Raw genomic sequence first — 19,802 nt, forward strand, 5'->3', positions numbered from 1 at the left:
GGCATGGGGCACCCCATGGGTGCAAGGCTGGGTGAGACCCTTGCCAGGCTCGTGCCCATCTCTTCCTGCACCACGGAGCTGCCACGAGGGCTCTGGCAATTCACCGCTCTCTCGACCGCAGTTTCACCCCTCCAAAGCCAGACCGTCCTGCTGCATCCGTGCAGTGCTTTGAGGGTTTGAGTTCTCGGGGTGAGAACTGTTCAGCTCGGAGCATTTGAACAGCCCCTTTTCCGAGCACTGACAGCACTTCTTGAAGCAACCAGCCTTCCCGCATCCTCCCCAAAACCTGAGCGCACACGCTGCAGCCCTGGCTCACACCCTGGGATGCTCTGCCAGGCTCAGTGCACCGATCAATGTCTGCCTTCTTCTTTATTGCTTTTCCCTTTTTCCAAGCAAGCCACTGAAAGGGCCTATTGAACAGTAATGTAACCATAACTGCATTTGCTTTGATTAAGCCCCAAATTAGCAGCAGCAAATATCTCACAAGGACATACGCCACCAGCAGCTGCTCTCCGCTCCAAGTGCCTTTCTCAATTAATCTGATGGCTGAGTCTGCCTCCGCTGCAGAAGCAAGCCCGAATAATGAACGAGCTTCAGGAGCTGCAGCCTGGAGTACTCCGAGTATCTTACAGGGGGCTGGAAGGTGGTGGTGACCACCCCTTAGTCCTCTGGAGAGGATAACAGAAGCCACTGGGTGAACTGGGATGCTGCTTGCTGGATTGAGGATATTAAAATCCCTGGCAGGAGGAGCTGGCTGGTGAGGGCTGGCATCCCGTGGGTGGGTTGGATACGCCAGGGATGGTGCTTGGCCGCGGCAGGTGTCCGGAGGGTCCATGGTGATGGGGCTGTGACCACCTCCGTGGGGTGGCCAGGGCAGCTGTGGGGCGGCTGGGCTGCGTCCTCCTGGGGCTGCACTGAGAGCTGGGGAGGGGGTTTTTTTCTCCTCTTGGTGGGGAGGGCATGGGATGGGGGGAAGGAACCAGAACTAAATTCCTCTTTTTCTCTCTCCTTCCTCTCTCTGCCTCTAACAACCTTCCTCCATCTCTTCTTCTCTCCTTTCCCCTCCATCCCTCTATCTTGCATGATCTTTCACGCACCACTTTTGTCGGCCCTGTTTCTGCTGCCGCTCCAGAGGGAACACTGGGGAGGAAGAGGAGAAGAGGTGTGTCTGTCCCCGTACTTCAGTGCATTAGTGTCCAGAGGCCAATGTTCGCTTCAGGTCCAAATCCTGCCTGGGGAGGGGGGTAACAGGTTTCAGGGGGGCTCTGAAAGGCCCTTTCTCCACCCAGGAGGAACGGCTGTTGGAGGTTCGATTTCGTGTGCGTGACCCTCTCAAAAGGGCCAGAAAGTGAGTGGGCTCCTCTTTAATGTGCCTTTTAAAAAAGGAAACCTGACCGGTTTCCAACTGTGATATTTTACTGTGGAAATCAGATGCCTAGCTGCTGGGGAAGCTGAGGACTTGTGCCAGCAACTGTTCCCTGGGCAGGTTTTGGAAATGAACCGAGTCTCTCCGTGGAGAAAGCATCCCCCTGTCCTGTCCTTCCCGCTTGCTCCCGGCTTCTGCTGCCACATAGAAGTGCTGAGTATCCTTTGCCAGCTGGAAAAAATGAACCTTCTTTTTTTTTTTTTAATGCACTCTTGTGCTGCCATCCCTAGATAAAAAGAAAAATGCAAATGCGGGCTGCATGTCACGATTGTGAACATGTCCTTTGGGCTGCAAAGCTCAAAGCCAGCCACATCCACCTGTGCTCCGAGCTGGGATCGGGGCAGGGAGAGAGTCATTGCTCTCTTGCTGGAGCGTGGAATATTCGATCTTGGAGCAAATCACTCCAAGTGATGGCATTAGCAAGAGGATGAGGGTTCTTTGAAGCTGGGCAGTAAATCTTCCACGTGGCTAAAGCGTGCACTGGCAAATAGATAACTTAAATATTGCTCAGGCAGAGCATTGCTCAGGTTAGCTGGGCAGGGTGAAACGCTGTTGCTGAAAGATGAGTGATGCTGAGCGGCTGAAACCACGTCTCACCGGCACGCTTCTCCCAGTGCCCGGGGGCCATGGCAAGGCTTTCCTGGGTACACTGAAATACAGGCGAGGTGTTAGCCCAGCCCGTGGGGTTACGCACCGCTGTGCCTGCCCTGCCATGCTGGTGTAAAGATTAAAGGGTTTGAGCAGAGCCACATGTGGGCTTTCCCCCTTCCCAGGCATGTTACTCGAGCTTAACAAGCCAGAAGCACGGCAAATTTTTTCTTGGGCACTTTGATAATGGTTTTTCTTTCTCCTTCCTCTCTCAAAAACATAAAAAGGCAGGAAAAAAAGTGCTACAAACATGCTCCTTCTGTAAGTGGGCCATTGAGATCTGTGAAGTTTTGCTTCCAGTTTTCAAAGCCCCTTAATTTGATTCTTCTCCTTTCTTTTCAGCCTCCGGATTTGGATGTGGTTTTTATTTGCTAGTCATAAGCTTTATTTGGGAGAAATTACACCTTCTTTTCTTTTTTTTTTCTTTTTTTTTTTTTTTTTTAATCCTTTTAAAATATACCATATTTTTCAGAGCCCTATATATAAATATAGGCAGCTCACCCCTGGAGACCTAAGGCTCGGCTCAGCAGCGTTCAGCTGCCCAGGCTGGGCTGAGTCGCTGAGGACTGGGTCCCCTCCGTGGGGTCAGCCTGACTGAGCACCCATCCTCTTCCAGTTTCAGCAACACAGACGTGCACTGGGGCTCAGCTAACCTCACTGAATTTACCGTGAGACACCCTCCTCCCCAGCCACCCATTTCCACCTCCTCCCACCCTGCCTGGTGTGCCAGTGAGCTAGCACGAGCTGCAAGCATACCGTCCTCTCCCGGTGTTCTCCTCTTCCTTCTCCTCCATAGAGCTTTTTTTCTTCTACCTATCCCTGTTTTTCCTTGCTTTTCCTCCTCTTACCCTTGGCTCTAACCTCACCTGACTTCTTCACGGGAGGGGGCTGGTTTCACCCTGGAGCTGTAGTTTCCCCGGCATGCATGCACCGAGCCCCCGGCTGCCAGAACAGTGTTGCACCTCCACAGTGACATTTCTGTGACACAGGCTTTATTCCCTAAGCCCCCCCGGGTGGGACACGGGGATGGGGACTCCTGCCACTGCCTAGAGTTGGCTGCAAACATCTAGAGCTTAAACCTCCCCTTCCTTTGAGGCAACACTGCAGTTGCGTTTGCTGCGGAGCCAGGGCACCCTCAGGGCAGCACTGTCATTTTGGTGTTTCGTCCCTGAGCGGGGCCATGGGGAGGGGGTACAGAAGCCCCTCGTGCTGTCGGAGGGGGAGGTGTGTTTGGGGAGCGGCTTGCTTGGGGAGCTGGAGCCCTGCTGCAGATGGGGGAGAGGTGCCTGGTACTCTCCTGGTACCCCTCCCAGGTTGGGGGGGCTTCAGCAGACCCCTGCTGGGATGGCCATCCCCAAGAGCTGCAAACTCCCGCTGCTTCCCCGCTCGTCCCCCTTGCCAAAGCAATGGCACCGAAGGTGAGAGACGCGAGCTCTGCGCTGGAGAGGCCAATGCTATTTCCTCGCTCTTAGCCAGGGCCTTCAGGAGAAAGCCAAGGTTGCAGAAGACTTTCTTGGGGCGTCTCTTGCTTTGCTCCAGGGCGAGAGATCTGCAGATGGATGTAGGTGTGCGAGCCGCTCCAGCACCGCACGTGCGCTGTGCACTGGTCTGGGTGCCCTCCTGTCCTCTGGCAGCATGGCCTGGGGGAGGGGGTGGTGGTGCAGGCAGGGGGTCCTTGAGTGACATCGGTGCCAGACAGGCTTGTGCCTTGCAGGGAGAAGTGGTGCCACATGACGCAGGAGGAGCGCGATGACAGCCTCCGCTTCAATGAGAACATCACCTTCGGGCAGCTGGGGTGAGCAGGGCGCGGGGGCCGTCTCTCCTGCAGGCAGGCTCCACACTGCATCCTTGCCAGCTGCTGGGGGGACACCTTCCAGATGTTCCCTCACGTGGGGGACATCCCTTACAGTGCAGAGGATGCTTTCTTCTTGGGGCCAGCTCCTGCCCGTTAAGTTGAAAATCTGGGCACCGCAGGGATCTAGCACGCTTTCCCACAGCTGAGCATCATCCCAGCACCCAGTACAAGGGGCTGCGGAGAGGAAGAGGAAGGTGGGGGGAGGAAAGGGCAGCCTGGCCCTTCCCTCACCAAGAGCTTCTCTGTCCTTCCTCAGCACATTCATTCACAACATGCTGGCGTTCGGCCTGAACAAGAAGCTCTGCAGTGACTTCCTGAAGAAGCAGGCGACCATCGGCAATTTGGATGAAGGTAGGGGGGAGCCCGGGGGATGCGTGCCCCCTCCACAGGGTCCCAGAGGGATGGAGCCTGCCTGCCTGGCCGGGGTGCATCAGCACCCTCCCAGTGCCCTTTTCTCTCTCCTCTGCAGAGCAATACAAGCTGCTCAGCGACCATATCGAGCAGATGGCCACCAAATAGCTGCCTGGCCGGCATGCTGCAGTGGAAAGACGGCAGCCGGAGCAGGTGGGGAGGGGAGAGAAACCCACCACCGGGGCTACCTGAAACTGAAGTTGGGCTACTTAATCACACACACAAGCTGCAATAAAACCTGCATGATCGTTCACCAAACTTTAGAGCCGCACCAGGGCAGCTGTAGAAATAGGAGCCAAACAGCCTCCCCTTCCTCGCCAGACTATTCCACATCGATTTTCAGAGTAGACAGTCCCAAAAGTGTATTTTGTCAGTTAAAAAAAAACAAAACACAAACCAAACAAAAAACAAGAGAAAAGCAAAAAGGGAATGGCTGCTGCAGCCCCTAGGTGTGTTTATGAGAGCTGGATCACTGTGTCTCCAGACCCCTGGTGAAACACTACCTGTGGTCTTCAGTGTTTCGTAGCACAACGACGGTGGGTGCGGAGCTGCCAAATGCATTTGCTGCTCGGTGCCTTTCTGGGGCTGCCATGGACAGTGGTAAATCTGGAGAATCCAAGGCTGCGAGCCTCTGGCTGCCTTTCCCTGCCGGCATCCTCTGGGTGAGCACAACAGAGGCTGGAGGTGGACCAGGGATGCGAGAGGTGATGGCAGGGACCACATCCAGCTGCTGGAGGCGCATCCATCCACCAAGGAAAGCCACGGCCGGAGGAAGCAGCCAGTTCTGCCTCCAGTTTGACCTGTCTCTCTCCTTAGCCAGGCACTGGGCATTCACAGCATGTGGGTTTGTCCTGGCAATGCAGGAGCCGGCTGCTGAGGATGGTGATGGGATGCAGTGGGTCAGTCTGGCAACAGGTTGGCTTGGGTTGTATATCCAGGCATGTCCCCACCGGCTGGGGACATGGGCAGTGTGGGGACTCACTGGAAGCAGAGAGGGGGCTGGTGAAGTGCTGCTACCTTCCTTGGTATAAAGCTCCTTGAGAGCTGGAGGGAAATCCTTCTCTTGGGAAACCTTCCCTGAGCTGCCTGTGTGGTTTTGCACCCCTGGGCAGAGAGAAAACACAGTTTGCTCCATATCATTCGTGTGGATGAGCAGGATAAAAAAGCCATGTCCTTGGGCAGGATAGCTGGGAGAGGAGGCAGAGGAGCACCATGTAAAAGCATGTTGGGAGGAGGCAGCAAAGCAGCATCGAGGCAGATCCCCCTGCACCCACTCCCTGCTGCAGCAGCGTCGGGGCTGCCACGGGCTTGCGGTGTTTCCCAAAGCCTCCTGGCTTCCCGGGATTAGATTAACCGCCCTCCTTCCCTGGGCTGCACCCCACCGCCCTCTCCTTCCCCAGCCCCTCTGCTCCTGCTGATCATCAATCAAACCTGCAATAGCCCTGTCTGAAGTACATCTCCTGTTCCGCTCTAGTGATGGCAGCTACGCAGTATGCAGCGTATCTGGGTTTTCCCCATGGACCTTGGCACAGTGTTTGCAGAGAGGCTGGGGGGACAGGGACATAGGCATTCCCCTCCGCAGGGCATGCCCCTGCTCTGAAGGGACCCGGTTGACTCTGCCCGTGGGGTCAGGAAAGCCCAGCCCCACACAGCCAAGGGTCCATCACTCAGTCTCACCCCAAAAACATTGTCCTGAAACATCAGTCCGGGTTTCCAGGGACCATCAGTCCATTATTCCCCATGCTGTCAGCTGTATCCTGTAAGACAAATAGCTAACAGGGTTTTTTCCATGTAGCTCTTAGTTTCTGGTGTCATTTGCTAGCATCAAAGTAATGCTTTTACCTAAGCTGGCCTTCCCTGTCTGCTGGAGCTGGGACTCTGCTCCATGCTGGGTCTCGTAGGAAGGATCAGATCCAGCACTGGCTTTGCCTTGGCCAGTCCCAAACCTGGGCAGAGTTACTGGAGAAAGGTCTTTGTCGGGGCGAGAGGCTGACGGAGGGGACTAACGTGCACTCCATCAGTGTCTCACCCCGACGAAAACCTTTCTGATGAAGAGGATGCGCTGGACCATGGGAATCTGGCAGCTCAATGCCAGGACCTGCACCCTGGAGCATCCCATCCCCGTGGCATCCCTGTCTCCACTCGGGTCTTTCCCAAATCCTGCTTTGTTTCTTTGTTATTATTTTTTTCCAACATAAGAAAAAGTTCAGCGGTGAAGTATATATTATTTGCATGTGTATTTTTCTAAAAAAAACCAACTTAAAATATTAAAAAAAAATATAATAAAAAATCTCCGTAAACCCTTCTTGATGGGACTGTGTGAAGGATGGGGTGAGAGAGAGAGATTGGAATAAATTGTCTTAAAAATTACTTTCTCGCTCAGCCTTTGTCATGTGCTTTAATGAGATGGATTGTCTCCGTGCTGCCTGCTTGGCCTCAGTGGTCCCTGGTGCCTTACCCAGCTCAGCCCCCGCCGGCTTCTCCCTTTTGATGGCCTACTTTTTTAATAGGGAAAAATTGATGCACCTTTTAAAGAAATGTTAGCATTTGCCCCGGAGCCAGCTAGACACACGAAGGAGATTTAATTTTTATTTTCTTTTCCCCTGTGCACTCAATCTCTGCCAGTTGCTGCTGATCTGACGACGGAGCCGGGATCCTGCTCTGGCCTCAGGACATTTGATTTCAGTGTATTTAAAAATCAATTACTCAGTATTATCTTATTAAAAACAGATGTTCCCTTAGATTAATGGGCTGGGAGTGTCATCCTCCACCCAGACTTTGGAGACCATATCCCCTCGGGTGTGTGGCCGAGCTGAGCCCGTTCCCTACCCTGCAGTGCTGGTTTCTTGGGTTTCATGGCCACATTTCTCATAGGAAGGAGCTTGCCCTGCTTGCCTTTTTTTTTTTTTTTTTTTTTTTTTTTTTTAATTACCCTCCTTGGAGCACTCCACAGACTCACCGCTGCAGGAGGGAAACCCCTCAGCCCTGAAGCCCATGTTCAGGTGTTTTACCCCGGGGTTTCACGTGGGTGTGGGCTGACCAGCTATGGAAAAACCAGAAGCCACATGTCCTGGGAGTGCTTTCCTTCCCTCCGTCTGATGTCTGATGGATTACATGTCGCCTTGCCGTGCCCAATAAGCTCACGTGTATAGGAAAGGAGGTGCTTCTCCTTAGGCATGTGCTCGATATGAAGGGGGCACCCCTGGCACCTCCCGGCTGCTGATTTTGCTGGCTGGGTGCAGGCTGCACTTGCACAATGGTATAGAAAGGCTATAGGGGCAGCATGCGTAGCAATGGGGAGTGAGATCCTTGGCCATTTAACCCTGAGCTGGGAGCACTCCCGGCCTCCCTGAAGTGCTGGAGAGCAGTGTCCCTCTCCTGCTCCTCAGGTGGCGGACGTTGAGGCCGTTTAGCCTTTAACGCTTGAGAAATGAGGCACGTTAAAAGTGGCAGCTGAGGGATAGACCCTACCCAGGTGAGTCCTTGGTCGAGCTGAAACCACCCTCATTTTAAATCCCCCCTGGTGGGCTAGGCTGGCTGTGATTTGGGCAGCTGCAGGAGGAGACCCTGGCAAAGGTAAGAGCAGCATGGGTGGAGGGAGGTGCTGTACATGATGGGTACAGTCTGTCTCCTCATCCCTCCCTCCCTCCCTGTGGGGTACCAATTATCCACTCTGTGCAACAGGTTTGGGAAAGCTGATACAGTTCCTGGCTGATGCCACCCATCCATTAAACCCAGGGTGAGCTGGTGGATGCTCCAGCCCCGAGCCTTTGAGCCTGAGTGCAGCAAGCAGCTCCCAGGCCCCTCTCCCTCCCTCGAGGGATAAAAAGGATGTTTGCTTGCTGGGCTCTGGGGGTTTTATTGCATCTCTATTAAAGCTGTTAAAAATCTTTCCATTGTACTAGTGTCTGGGAGTGATAAGTATTCATAACAGAGGGGATTCAAGATGGGTTTGGTTGTAAAAACACCTCTAAGCTGGCTGGATTTATGGCTGTTAAATCATCCCTTTTCTCATCTGTCACAGCCTTTTCAGATGTTCATCACTGAACAACAGTGAAGTGGGGGCCATAATTTGTGCCGCAGTGTGTGGAGCAAGAGGGAAGGGAGTCCTCCCTGTCAGTAACTAGCTCATGATTTATGAACACGGACTCTATTCTTTTTTGTTTCAAGCAGGAGAGGCGTTGACTCTCCAGCTCTTGCTCGCACGCTGCTGCTAGCTTGCTCGGCCAGCTGGAGCCAGGTAAGACCTGGTGGATTTAGAGCTGCGCTGGGCAGTTTGACAGCAGCGTTCAGGGAATTCGGGGTTGGCCCCTGCCCGCAGCGAGCTCCGCAATGCGGGGCTGCACCTCTCATCGTGCTTGGGCTCTGCGTTGGCACTGGACCTCCCCATCCTCCTCTTGCTTTTGGGGTGAGATATAGGAAAACCCCACCGCAGCAGCCTGCAAAGAGCCTGGGTTTAGGCAGTGGTGAGTCGGGAGGTAGCAAGGTCACCTCGTCTTGCAACAGCGGCGTAATGCTTACTCAGTGCTTTGCAAGGCAGCACTGCGGGGGATGCCTGCTGCTCCGCTCTCCCTCTCCATCGCCACAGTGCTCCTCAAAACACGTCACGGAAAACCTTTTGGGGATAAAGCCTCCAGTTTTGTCCAGGTGCTGACAGTCCATCCTCGGTCGCAGCCTGTCCAGGGCGCAACCAAAGGCCGAAGCGGAGCACTGGGGTGGGTGCTGGCAGCTATTGCAGTGCCAGCCTGGCACCTGCCAAAAGAGACCCCCAAAACACCTGGCAGGGGCTGTTTTGCCCCCCCCCCCCCCGCCCCCCGTTCTGCCAGGTGCGCCACTAATCGGTTTCGTAGCCCCATCAAGTGTCTGCCAAGTGAACTGCACTGCCGGCTCCCGGCCCGCTGCCCCCCCCCCCCCCCCCCCCGCCTCGGCCCGCTGTGGGAAGCTGCTGGTGCCTTCAAACCCAGGATGCGCCCAGGAAAAAACTGCTGGCAGACGTGGCCCCGTCTGCTCACCCGCTAGAAAAACCAGAGGCAGAGCCGAGGTGGTTTGCTGCCAGGGGATGTCACCCTGCGGTGTCCCTCAGGACCCAGGCACGCCGCCGCAGGGCGCGCGGGCAGCCGTGGGTAGTGAAGGTGAGTGTGAAAAAGGCTGCTGGTGGGGATGATGTGCCAGGGGAACCGCTTCCCAAGGTGGGGGAGCTGGGTTTTGCAGGACGCCTGCAGAAGTAATGTGCTGTGCTCTGCTGGCTGCTGCATGCTCCTCTTTAGATTCTCTCATGTCTAATACAGAGTGGCTCAGCCTTACCTCTGTGTTTTGGGGCTCTCTCTCCTAAATTCTGCTGATTTTCCTAGGGATTGTAGGAAAAAGACCTGTTGAAATCCCTTTATTCCTCACTTCAGACACAGAGCATCTCTAGGAGATGTTTCCTCTTGCCCTGTGGTAAGTGCCTAAGAGAACCCAGGGCACTCATCAGTGCCTTTGCATTGGGATTGGGGGGGTGGGGGTGGGGTGGGGGTTTAGCTTCTAAGCCTCTAAGCTTAGAGAGATGGATCCCACCACTAAAGCGTTTGTTTTTTATCCTTCTCTGAATGATATACAATTGAAATTGGAAGATTCCCATGGAGAAACATGATTTTGATTAGATTTATTTTATTTTTTTCTCTTGCAGGAGCCAGGATTTCCCCAATCTGTTTTATGGCAGCACAGGGATGCTGCTGGGAAGAGATGTGCTGCAGCTCTCCTTTTGAAAGGGCTCAAAGGCAAGGCTGAGTCACTGCATGCACAGACAGAGCTCCAGATAGGGCCCTGGACAATAACAAAACACATCTGTCCTTTGAGGCCACGTCCCAGATGTGAGTCACATCCTCTTGCTCTGCACTTTCAACCCGAGACGCCGTGTTTGGGCAAGGTCACTGCAGCTCCTTGGCTGGCTGGGGAGGTGTGTAGTGGTGTTTTGGCCAGATTATTTTCACCAGCCTTTCGCCCGAGCACTGAACATTTTTTTATTTATTTATTGTTTCTTTCCCCACTGCTGGCCCTTCAAAGGGCATTGAGCTCAGCTCCAAGCAGTCTTTGCCATGGGCTCAGCCTAACTTGCCCCGCCACAAGCAAAGCGGGACACGCAGCTCTGTAAAGGCTGGATAAGCTGGGAAATCCCAGTCCTTTCTTGCCAGCATGCTTTCTCTCCTGGCAGATCCCTCTGGAGCTGGTTGAGTACGACGCTCAAGGATGCTCTCTTGGTGGAGGGGACGCAGCACTTAGTTGGGGCCGAGCCCACAAGGCAGTTCCCCTCTCTCCCCCTGCCAGCAGCATGGGTGGTGCATAGCAAATCTCTGCACCATACACCAGTGGATTTGCTGTGCCAAGCATCAGCCCAGCGGGTGTGGGTCCTGCTGGGGCTCGTTTGTGGGTCCCCAGAAGCCACCAAGCATAAGGACGGCATTGGATGGCTGCTAAGCATTGGTGTTGCACGGTTTTCTTGGGCAAAGCAGAGCATCAGCTTTGTCATAGCTGTTCCTAGTGCTATTTCTGACAGCACTGCAGGTTTATTCCAGCCCTGGGGCTTTTCCCTGTGTTGTGGCTTCCCGCAAACCCCAGGGAGGAAGCGGATGCATGCAGAGCCTGGCTGAGCATGCTGGCTTCAGGGGGAGCAAGCCCTGGAGCCCCCACCAGCAAGAAATCCTAGCCCTGACCCTGGGAAGCTCTTGTAAATGCCTAAAGCCTTGTGTGTATCCTCGCTGGGAATGCAAGTGGAGATTGAAGGGTGATTTTCCTTTTACAAATAGGGTGGAGGCACATGTTTCTTCCCTGCAGCATGCAGTGTTTATCCGGCAGCGCACCATGCGGGTGGCCGATGTGCTCAGCTGCATCCCCAAGATTGTGTTTTATGAGCCGTTTCTGCAGTTCCCCAATGAAACTGGACATTTTCAGCTGCAACGATGGGCTAGAAACCCCAGGGAGTCAGGTGGGATGCAGGGCCTCGTGTGTCACCTCTGCACAAGGTCACCTTCTCCAGCTCTTGGCTATTCATAAGAGACAAACACCTCTTCCTCCTCCCTGGGGACTGGGCATTCAGGGTGTGAGAAGCCCTGCAAATAAGAAATCCAGGGATGTGGCACAAAAAAAAAAAAAGATTGAGGTCCCCATGGGATTACAGCGGGGCTGGCAGCCAGCAAAGCTGCTTCGTCGCCAAAGGGAGGCAAAATAGAGCAGTTTTCCTTGGCTGGCCTCTCCTGCCGCTGCGTGTGCAGCTTCCAGGCAGGATGCTTTGACAGAGCAGGGGACAGGCAAGGCCACCGTTTGCTGCCTGCAGGCTCCTAGCTCTGCTGTCACTCAGGCAGGGCTGGAAATGGGTCTGAAATGACCTTTCGCCACTGCAGCCCTATGGGGTTGTTGCTTTTGCCTGTGCGTTTTGGCATCTAACCCCTCCTGGTCTGCACAGGAGCTTGCTGGTTCCCACAGAGGGGATGCTTGGAGAGGAGCCCATCCCTGAAGCAGGAGAGGAAAAGGATGCTTGAACATGCTTAGTTAGGAGGCCAAGTTTCCCAAGATGGCACTGTGGTGTTTTTTTTATAAGCTGTCACTGCCAGCAGAAGGGAGGGGGAAAAAAAATAATAAAAAAAAAATCTCCTGAATAGTGTGCATCTGGTGCAACTGCGCAGGGCAAATATTTGATGTGCTGAATAAATGAGCAGGAGGGAGACGTCAGGCTCTTGCACCGGGGAGCTCTGACTCATGTTCCCACAGCAAGCAGCACTTCAGACACCTTCCCTGCAGGCAGCTGCCAAATGTCCCTGTCCCTGGAGTGCCGCACACAGAGGCGAGCATGCCCACACCTCCACTCGCAGCCGGGAATCCTCACACAGCTCTGGGGGTGCAATTAATATCCCAGGGTGGGCTGGGGCAGCCTCATGGGTGATGGAGAGGCAGTAGCGAGGGGGGTGCCTAGGAGGGGGCTCCTGGGTTGCACCTGCTGGTTCAATCCTCACCTCTTCTCTGTTTCTTAGGGATGCTGAGCCCTGATCCTGTTGTCTCCCAGCCTTATTCACACTCAGGATGCCCTTATTGAGCAGATAGCCTGGAGATGCTGCAATCACCTCCCTGTCTGCATGGTGGGCTTCACCTCCAGGCTGTGACTCAGGTTTCGGGTGAAAGTACTGGACAATTCCCTTCCTCCCAATATGTATTATAAGCTTGTGCTAAAGCAGCAGTGTTTTTCTGGCCAGTTACTCGCGGTTGCTCAGGTGGAAAGCTCGTTTGTGCAGCAAGTGAGCGTTTGAGCAGAGCACTGTGGTTTTTCTGCCCGTCCGATTGCAGCTGCAGGGGAAAAGCGGAAGATCGTGGCCGAGCTCGTTTCCCATCAGGGCAGCGTTTGTGCACGGCAGCGGGGGGACAACCTGCAATTCAATCTCCAGCTTGAAAACCTCCACTTTGGGTACAATACTGCCTGTGTCCTGCTGCAGACAAGCCACGCTGGCCGGCTGGGCAGGGACAGGCTGTCCCAGCCGCGTGCTCGTGCTGGTGGCACTGCCTGCCTGGAGGGACAGCTTGTGCCTCTGAGGACAGAAAGTATTTTGCGATGTGCTTTGGTTTTGCAGCGTGTGTGACTGTGAAATGTTCTCCCCCGCCAACTGCGTCCTGAGGTTTGTGGATATGAAAGTCCACATGTCTCTTTCTTTTTTTTAATTGCTGTAATTTGTCCAGCTCTTACCCGTAGTCAGGAGCAAGGCTTGGCTTTGAGCTCCCTCAGTGGATTTATTTTGGTTTTGATACTGTGCAAAAAAAAACCCCAACCCTTTGTGTTATGCCCTGTACGTGCATCGCGCGCACGGGTAATTTTGCGCGCTGGAGTAATTTCCTTGCCCCCAGTGGGACTTCTCTTGTGAATAAAGCTATGTGGGATCAGCGTCAAAAAACCACAGCCTGGGAAATTTATGCAGAGGAGGGAAGGAGGGAGATTGTTCCTAGCAGGCAAACAGCAGGGCTGATTGCTGTTCTCATTGCAGGCGGAGGGCTGGGCTGGTGCTAATTAGCAGGCGGCTGGATGGAGGGCAGAGTGCTGTGGCTCACAAATTGCCTTGGAGCAGAGGTTGATGCCTCCTGCCCCAGACACTGGGGTGGTGGGTGCCCAGGGAGCTGGTGCTGGGCTGGTGCCAGGCATGAGGCGCTTTGTTGGGGCTCCTGCCCTGGTCTTGTAGCATCCTGGAGCCTGTGATCCTTTTTCCTCTTTTGGGTGGGAAGGGGAGCCAGGCTGGGCTGCTGTCATCGCGCTTGCTGGCAGCAAGTTGGGTGTCTCCATTTGCACCGTGTCCAGGGTGGAATGAGGGGATGAAGACAAGGACTTGAGCAAAAGGTGCAGGATCAGAGAAGGGAGTAGTGGACAAAACGACCTCTCCCTGCTTGGAAGAGTCTGAAAACTGAAATATCCAGGGCAGGAAAAAGTAAAGGTGGATGGTTTTGCCCAGGGTGTGGGGAGAGCGCCGGGCACAGCCTGGGCTGAGCCCTGAGCTGAGCAGAGGGCACAAAGCAGGGACCAGGGGAAGGGACTGGGCTCTGCTGGGACACATCTGCCAGTCCCGCAGCCACGAGCGATGCGCCTCATCCCTGCGGGGCTTCCCAGGAGCTGCTCCCATCCTGCACCCTCCATGGCAGCACCCACCCCTGGGCACCAAGGACCCCGCAGCCCCCCGGCACAGGGGAGCAGCGTGACACCCCTCTGAGCCCCAGCAGCAGGCAGCTAGCTGTGTGTCCCCACACACGGGGCACGGCAGCAGCCCTGGGAGGCTGCCCTGCCAGCATCAACGCCCCAGGTGGCCTTGTTTTGCTCTGCAAAGGCGGATGGGAGCTACCATCTTCTGAGCGAAGAGCATTTTTAATCTCCTGCTCCCGCTCCGTGCAATTAACTTGATTCCCTCCCCTTGTTTCCTGCAGAGGTTTAATTAAAATGCATTGTTCGCCTCGCCAATTATTTGCTCTGTCCCCCGGATAACCTCTGTGCAGCGGCTGGGTTGTTGGGGCTTTATTTTTTTTCTTTCTCTGTGGTTCCCCCCCCCCCCCCCTCCTTTGTTGTTATTGAGGTTTCTCTCTGCTCCCACCCAGCAGCTCCTGCAGTGTTTACCTGCCCGGGGAGAGCGGGACGGGGGAAGCAGGCGAAGCACCAGGCACAGCAGCCCAGCACGCACACGGGCGAGCGGGGGGAGCGCAGCATCCCTGCGGTGCCGGGGGGGAAGGCGCATGGAGCTCCGTGCCCCCGAGCAGCTGAAACAACAAGACCTTGTTGACTTGCCTTTGAGTTCCCCAGCACTCAGCAGCTGCTGCTCCAGCAGGTGATAATTGAAACCGGGAGCGAACCTGGATGGCGTCAGGGGTTGAGATGTAGTTCAGACTTCATCCCCCCCCTCCACCGCCTTCCCTGCCGCCAGGGTATAATGCTGCTTCTGTCACCGGGGCTTTGCACCGGGTTGGGGACCCTGGGGAAGGTGAGTGGGTGACATTCAGCTCCAGTCCCCAAGGAGAGGGGTGGTGGGACCAGCTGAGCGGCTGCAGCACCGCAAGGTCATACCTCGAGGAGCGATTTCGGAGAAGGGGTGTTCAGCACTTTCTAAAAATAACCCCATTGCAGGACCAAAATAACAAGCTGCTCTCAACCAGTGCTGTGCTTGAACCCGGGCCAAGGCAGCTGCTGCCGGGCCGGCGGCGGCCCCTCGGTGTGCCGCGCAGCTGGCCTTGGCGGGGGGCCACCCGCCGGTAGTCCCCCCACCGGCAAGGGCTGGGGAAAGGCCAGAGAGGGGGCGAGCATCGGATGCGGGATGGCTTCGAGAGGTGCTGATGGTCAGCCTGAAAATGCAACGTGGGAGCCTGGAGGAAGGGCGGGCATCTGCTCTTGCGCAGGTCCCTTGGGAACTGGGGTTGATCCTGCCCCGAGGAGCTGGGCTTTGGGAGGGGGGCACAGCCATGTGGTTTTCCCCTTTCCAAACGGGTCTGTTTGGGGAGCAGGATCCATGCCTTGTCTGGCTCTGCTGGAAGATGCTGACCTCGCAGGGCATCTGCGGGTTGTTAGCGTCTCTGCTAACACATCCCCAAAGGCTTCTCTGTTCCTTTCCCAGCAGCGTTTCCCCCTCACATTTCGCAGATCCTGCTCCAGTTCTTGGCTTTCCTTGTGGGGGCTCTGGCAAATGTCATCTTCCTGGTGGTCCCACAAATTGGGATTTACTGGCTCATTGATTTTAAGGTACAGGTCTGGGCTCAGGCTCGGTGGAGCTCCAGGCTGCAAGCTCTGTCCCTGTCCCCCCAGGGCTCCCTGGTCTGGCATCCCGGAGGGGGATGTTTGGGGTTGTTTCACGTGTGAAATCCCAGAGGATGGCATGTGCTGTGTCCTGGTCTGTGATGGGGTGCTGCGGGGACCATCCTTAACTACGGGGTGGCTTCCCCTTCAGTGAGGATGTGTGCTTCCCCCCTGCTGCCCACTGGGGCAGTGGCTGGCTCCATCCCGGAATTCCTTGTCACCGGCAGGGCTGGATCCAAGTGTCTGGCAGGGTCAGGCCCCACAGGAGCCAGCGGAGGAGGCAGTTTTGCACCTCTGGAGCAGCTGGAGGGGAGCCCAGGTTCTTTATGCTGCAGCCCCAAGGTGAGCTGGCTCCAAGCCCCCAGCTCCTGCATCTTCCCGTCTCTTCCCTGGGAGTGGGAGGGGACAGGGAAAGACAGAGGACAAACCAAAATCTGTCCCTGCTATGAAGCACATCAGCATCACCCCCAGCCTGGCTCCAGCTGGGTATCACAGTGGTGCTGCCCTCCCACACAGTGATGGGTTAAACCTCTGCCACCTTTAATTTCAGGCTCAGGACCTGCTTTGTGTCACCATCACCCAGTCGACAGCCTCCACCTTCCCAATGGACTGGGAGAAACCGGAGGAGAGATCCATTTCATGAGCACCTATGGGTCACTGAAGCCAGGCATGTGGACCCTCCTCAGCATCTCTCGCTTTGGCAGCTCCCAGTGGGGTAAAATTTTGGCCAGCTGAAGCCAGCAGTGGCTTCAACAGGGAATTTGGGAAAGGGATAGAGAGAAAAATGCCGGCCACCATGCCATGCCCTCAGCTCTGGGACCATGGGTGCCAGATATTCCCGAATTATATGGGCAGGTGACCCCATCAACTCCTGGGTGCTTTGGGAGACCCCCAGCATGCTAACAGCATGCTCCCATAAAGACATGCAGTTAGAGAAAGGCACACAAGTCATTTCCCTGTGGAGGACAGGACTGGACCCTCTGCTTCAGGTCATGTTGTGGCTGCTGGGGCTAATTGCTGCTCGGGGATGATCTCGGCCCCAGGATAGTTCTGGGAAATCAGCGCCGGTTTGGTGCTTCATCCTGAGACCAAGAGATTAACTTCAGCTTTGTGCTTTGCTGACAGCCGGCACGGTGCTTGAGGATGAGGCAAATTGAACACAGCGTGGCATTTCCCCTGCGGGAGACCTTTCCTCCAGCAGCACCGGGAGAACCATTCTGAGCGCCGGTAAGCAGGGCCAAATCCAGACTCGCCAGAGACTGGGCACGCAGCTGCAGCATCTCCCAGTACTGCTGCTCCTGGAGGTGATGGGGGGCTATGGCTGTTGCAGTTGTTCAGTATCTCCTGTGGCCAGCTGGAAGATTTTTCTTTGGATTCTTCCAATTGCCTCCTCCAGAGCATCGTGCTCCCACACTGTGCCCGCCGTGCGATGCTGGGCTCTGGTGTGAAAGCTGGGTGCAAGTTTGGTGCAGGTGAGCCCTGGCCCAGGGGTTAGGGATGCACAATGGGAAGGATGGGAGGGAGAAAATGGGAATAAACCCACCACAGTGCCAGGCTGGTGGGGAGAGCAGGCTTGGTGAGGATGCTGAGCAGTGAGATGCTGGAGGGAGGGAGGCCAGGCTGTGTTTTCATGCTCCCTGGGCCAGTTTTGGGAGGTAACGCTGCTCTTCCTACAGGTGGTAGGTTTTGTTGGCATCTGTAAAGGGTTGGTGGGGATTCAGATGTTCATGGACCTCTGCTTCTTGAGGTTCCAACCCAGCAACCTTGTTGAATCTGGAAGAGCTGTCCCTGATAGGTGTAGGTTGAAATTATTCTTAAACGGAGCAGGGATGAACTGCTCTTGGAGCAAGCATCCCTCCCTGGGTGTTTGCTGGGTGCTGCATGGGAGCCCAGCAGTGCTGAACTCCCCTCTCCTCCCACCCACCTTTCCAAGTCCACTGATGCAACTTGGAGCAGTTTCCAGTCTAATAGCAGCTGTGAAGTTGGAATCCCCAGCCCTACTAGGACGGTAAATCTTCTTTTATCCCTCCAGAGGAGGGTACAGCAATAGCCTGGGGGCCACAACCCCACTCCACACATCCTCCCAGGGCATCTTTTGAAGGAAGGGTCCAAACCGGCACCATGTTCCAGCTCAAGATGAGCCTCGGTACCTCACCAACCAGACCTACAGGGCTGATTTTTGGGGAGGGAAGGGTCAAGCTCCATGTCACGAGCTGTTGCCATCGAAATTGGACCAAGCATGTGCACGGTCCTCATGGTCCTCTGTGATCCAGGGGGAATGTGGCTGGCCCCCAGCACCCAGCCAAGCAGAAGATGGTCGCTTTTGGGGTAGTGTGTCCTTCCGAGTGCCCCTGATTTTGTGGCACTTTTTTTGTTATTATTTTTTTAGGCTTAAAATCCATATGCCTGGTTGTTACTGCCTTTATGTGCTTTATAATTGAAAACTCTCAGTTGCGCGCTTCTCCCATGCAAAGCGAAGGCTTCAAAGCAGCAGGTGGAAATTGAGCCGATATCTCTGCTGCCAAAGTGAAAATTTGAATGAAAATTTAATTTTTCCTCCACAAAGCAGGGAACCAGGTTCCCAGGGCCCTGGCCAAAAGCCCGCTGTGACCTTGCCTTGCAGGGGCTGCAAGGCTGTGGGAGCAAGCCCCAGCTCTGCCCCAGGTGTGCAGAGATACGGGCGATGCTGTGAGGGAGAAGGTTTTTCTGGAGCGTGTCTTGGCCATGGAGTTTCAGATGCTGTATAACGGCAGTGCAATTTCCCAACGGGTTTCTGGGCTGTGGAGAGGGGACTGAGCATCACCTGGGCTTTGAGCATTGCCAGCAAGGCTCAGTCCCCTCCTGCAAGGAGGCTCAGCAGCCTCGGGGCAAGGCTGATGCCTGTTGATGGTGTTGAGTGGTGCTCCATGCTCAGTGAAGTCTTGGTGCTTCCAGACATCCAGGTGTACTTCAGCCAGGTGCTTTTCTGTGGCATCGAGCTGTCCTTGATCCTCTTCAGCACCCTGCTCTTCACTGTCACTGACGTGGTGGCCCAGGACTTCATGCTGGCTGCCATTGTCACCTGCAGAAGGCAACGATGACCCTATGCAGAAGGGTTGTTCATTGCTGTGAACATCTGTCCCTGGGCTGGGGGCTTTGGGGCACCTGAAGGCTCCCAGGGTTGCAAAGGGCTGGCTCCACTGCTGAGGGTGCAGGGCAGGAGCTCCCCATGCCCCTGTCCTCACTCGGGGACCACTTGGCGAGGCAGTGCTGGCAGCACGAAGGAACGGCAGGAGGGGGGAAGCAAGGAGGAGAAACCTGGCCGTGAAAGCACTGGTGGAGAGATGCTATCTGGGCTAGAGCTCTGCGAGGGAGGGTTGTTTCCCCCCCTGAAGGGGCTGGGGGCTCCTGGGGGGCACGCAGTCCTATGGGAGCATTTTCTCACATCCCACGTGGATTTGATTTCTCAGCCTGTGGATTCCTTTCTGCTGAGCAAAGCCCATGGAGCTGCCTGCATGAAGGAGCCGCACGGCCACAGCAGGCGAGTTCCTCTTGTATATTATTTTTTGTTTGTTTTTAATTGAAAGACAAAAGGCCGTGTGCTGGAGGGAGCCTGCCTTTCCCAGAGCCGTTTTGTCTTATGTCTTCATGGGAAGAGGAGAAAGATGTGAAGGGAGCAGGGCAATCCCCAGGCCACTGATCACTCCCCATCCCTGGGGCCACCATCCCCCATTCCCGTGGGAGGACCAGACCCCCCCCGAGCACCAGCTGCCCCTTTCCTGGGGAACCGGCTTGAGACAGGGGTGAAGGGGGAGCAGCTGCGGGGCTCAGGGTTACACCACAGGCAGGTGTGCCTATCACTTGTGCTCTCCTGAGCTTTATTTCTTTCTTTTGTTTGTGGTTGTTTTTTTTTTTCCTTTTTAATCCCCTCGAAACAAAGAAGAAGGGCAGCTGCACCCGGCAGAGCATCCCGCAGCAGCCTGCGGCCGCCTGGGCAACACTGGGGCTTCACTCACGTGCTGGATCTCGGCTTTGCAGGTGATTCCTGCCCCATCCCTTTGCCAAAGCAAACCCTCTCGCTGGCCCAGGGTGGGTTCCAGGCAGGTCAGGGCGTTTGCTGGAGCAGGGATGTTTTTGGGAACAGCTGCCAAGCTGAGGAAAGCAGCCCACCCCGCAGCGCCCCGGGCCGCCCAGCAAAG

At 55.4% G+C, this 19,802-nt stretch overlaps 1 protein-coding gene and 1 long non-coding RNA gene across 4 annotated transcripts in view; one reads left to right on the forward strand and one right to left on the reverse strand.

Moving 5' to 3' along the window:
* The window catches only part of KIAA0513, a 26,193-nt gene extending 19,482 nt beyond the window's left edge, over window positions 1-6,711 (forward strand). For 2 of the 3 annotated variants that reach the window (XM_080410680.1, XM_080410679.1), the window contains 4 exons: window positions 1,133-1,162; window positions 3,789-3,869; window positions 4,186-4,280; window positions 4,399-6,711. In XM_080410680.1, coding sequence (XP_080266806.1) covers window positions 1,133-1,162; window positions 3,789-3,869; window positions 4,186-4,280; window positions 4,399-4,448 — 256 coding nt within the window. In that variant the 3' untranslated portion in view covers window positions 4,449-6,711. The remainder of the gene's footprint in view (window positions 1-1,132; window positions 1,163-3,788; window positions 3,870-4,185; window positions 4,281-4,398) is intronic. The other variant, XM_080410681.1, reaches the window with a different exon arrangement.
* Window positions 4,976-16,182, reverse strand: LOC308073004. The gene is made up of 2 exons (XR_013931865.1): window positions 14,626-16,182; window positions 4,976-13,756 (listed from the first exon to the last, which is right to left on the reverse strand). It is a non-coding gene; the product is annotated as an uncharacterized lncRNA (long non-coding RNA).
* Between the last annotated feature and the right edge of the window lie 3,620 nt (window positions 16,183-19,802).

Source organism: Falco punctatus (genome assembly GCF_963210335.1).
Source record: "Falco punctatus genome assembly, chromosome: 14".
NCBI lineage: Eukaryota > Metazoa > Chordata > Aves > Falconiformes > Falconidae > Falco > Falco punctatus.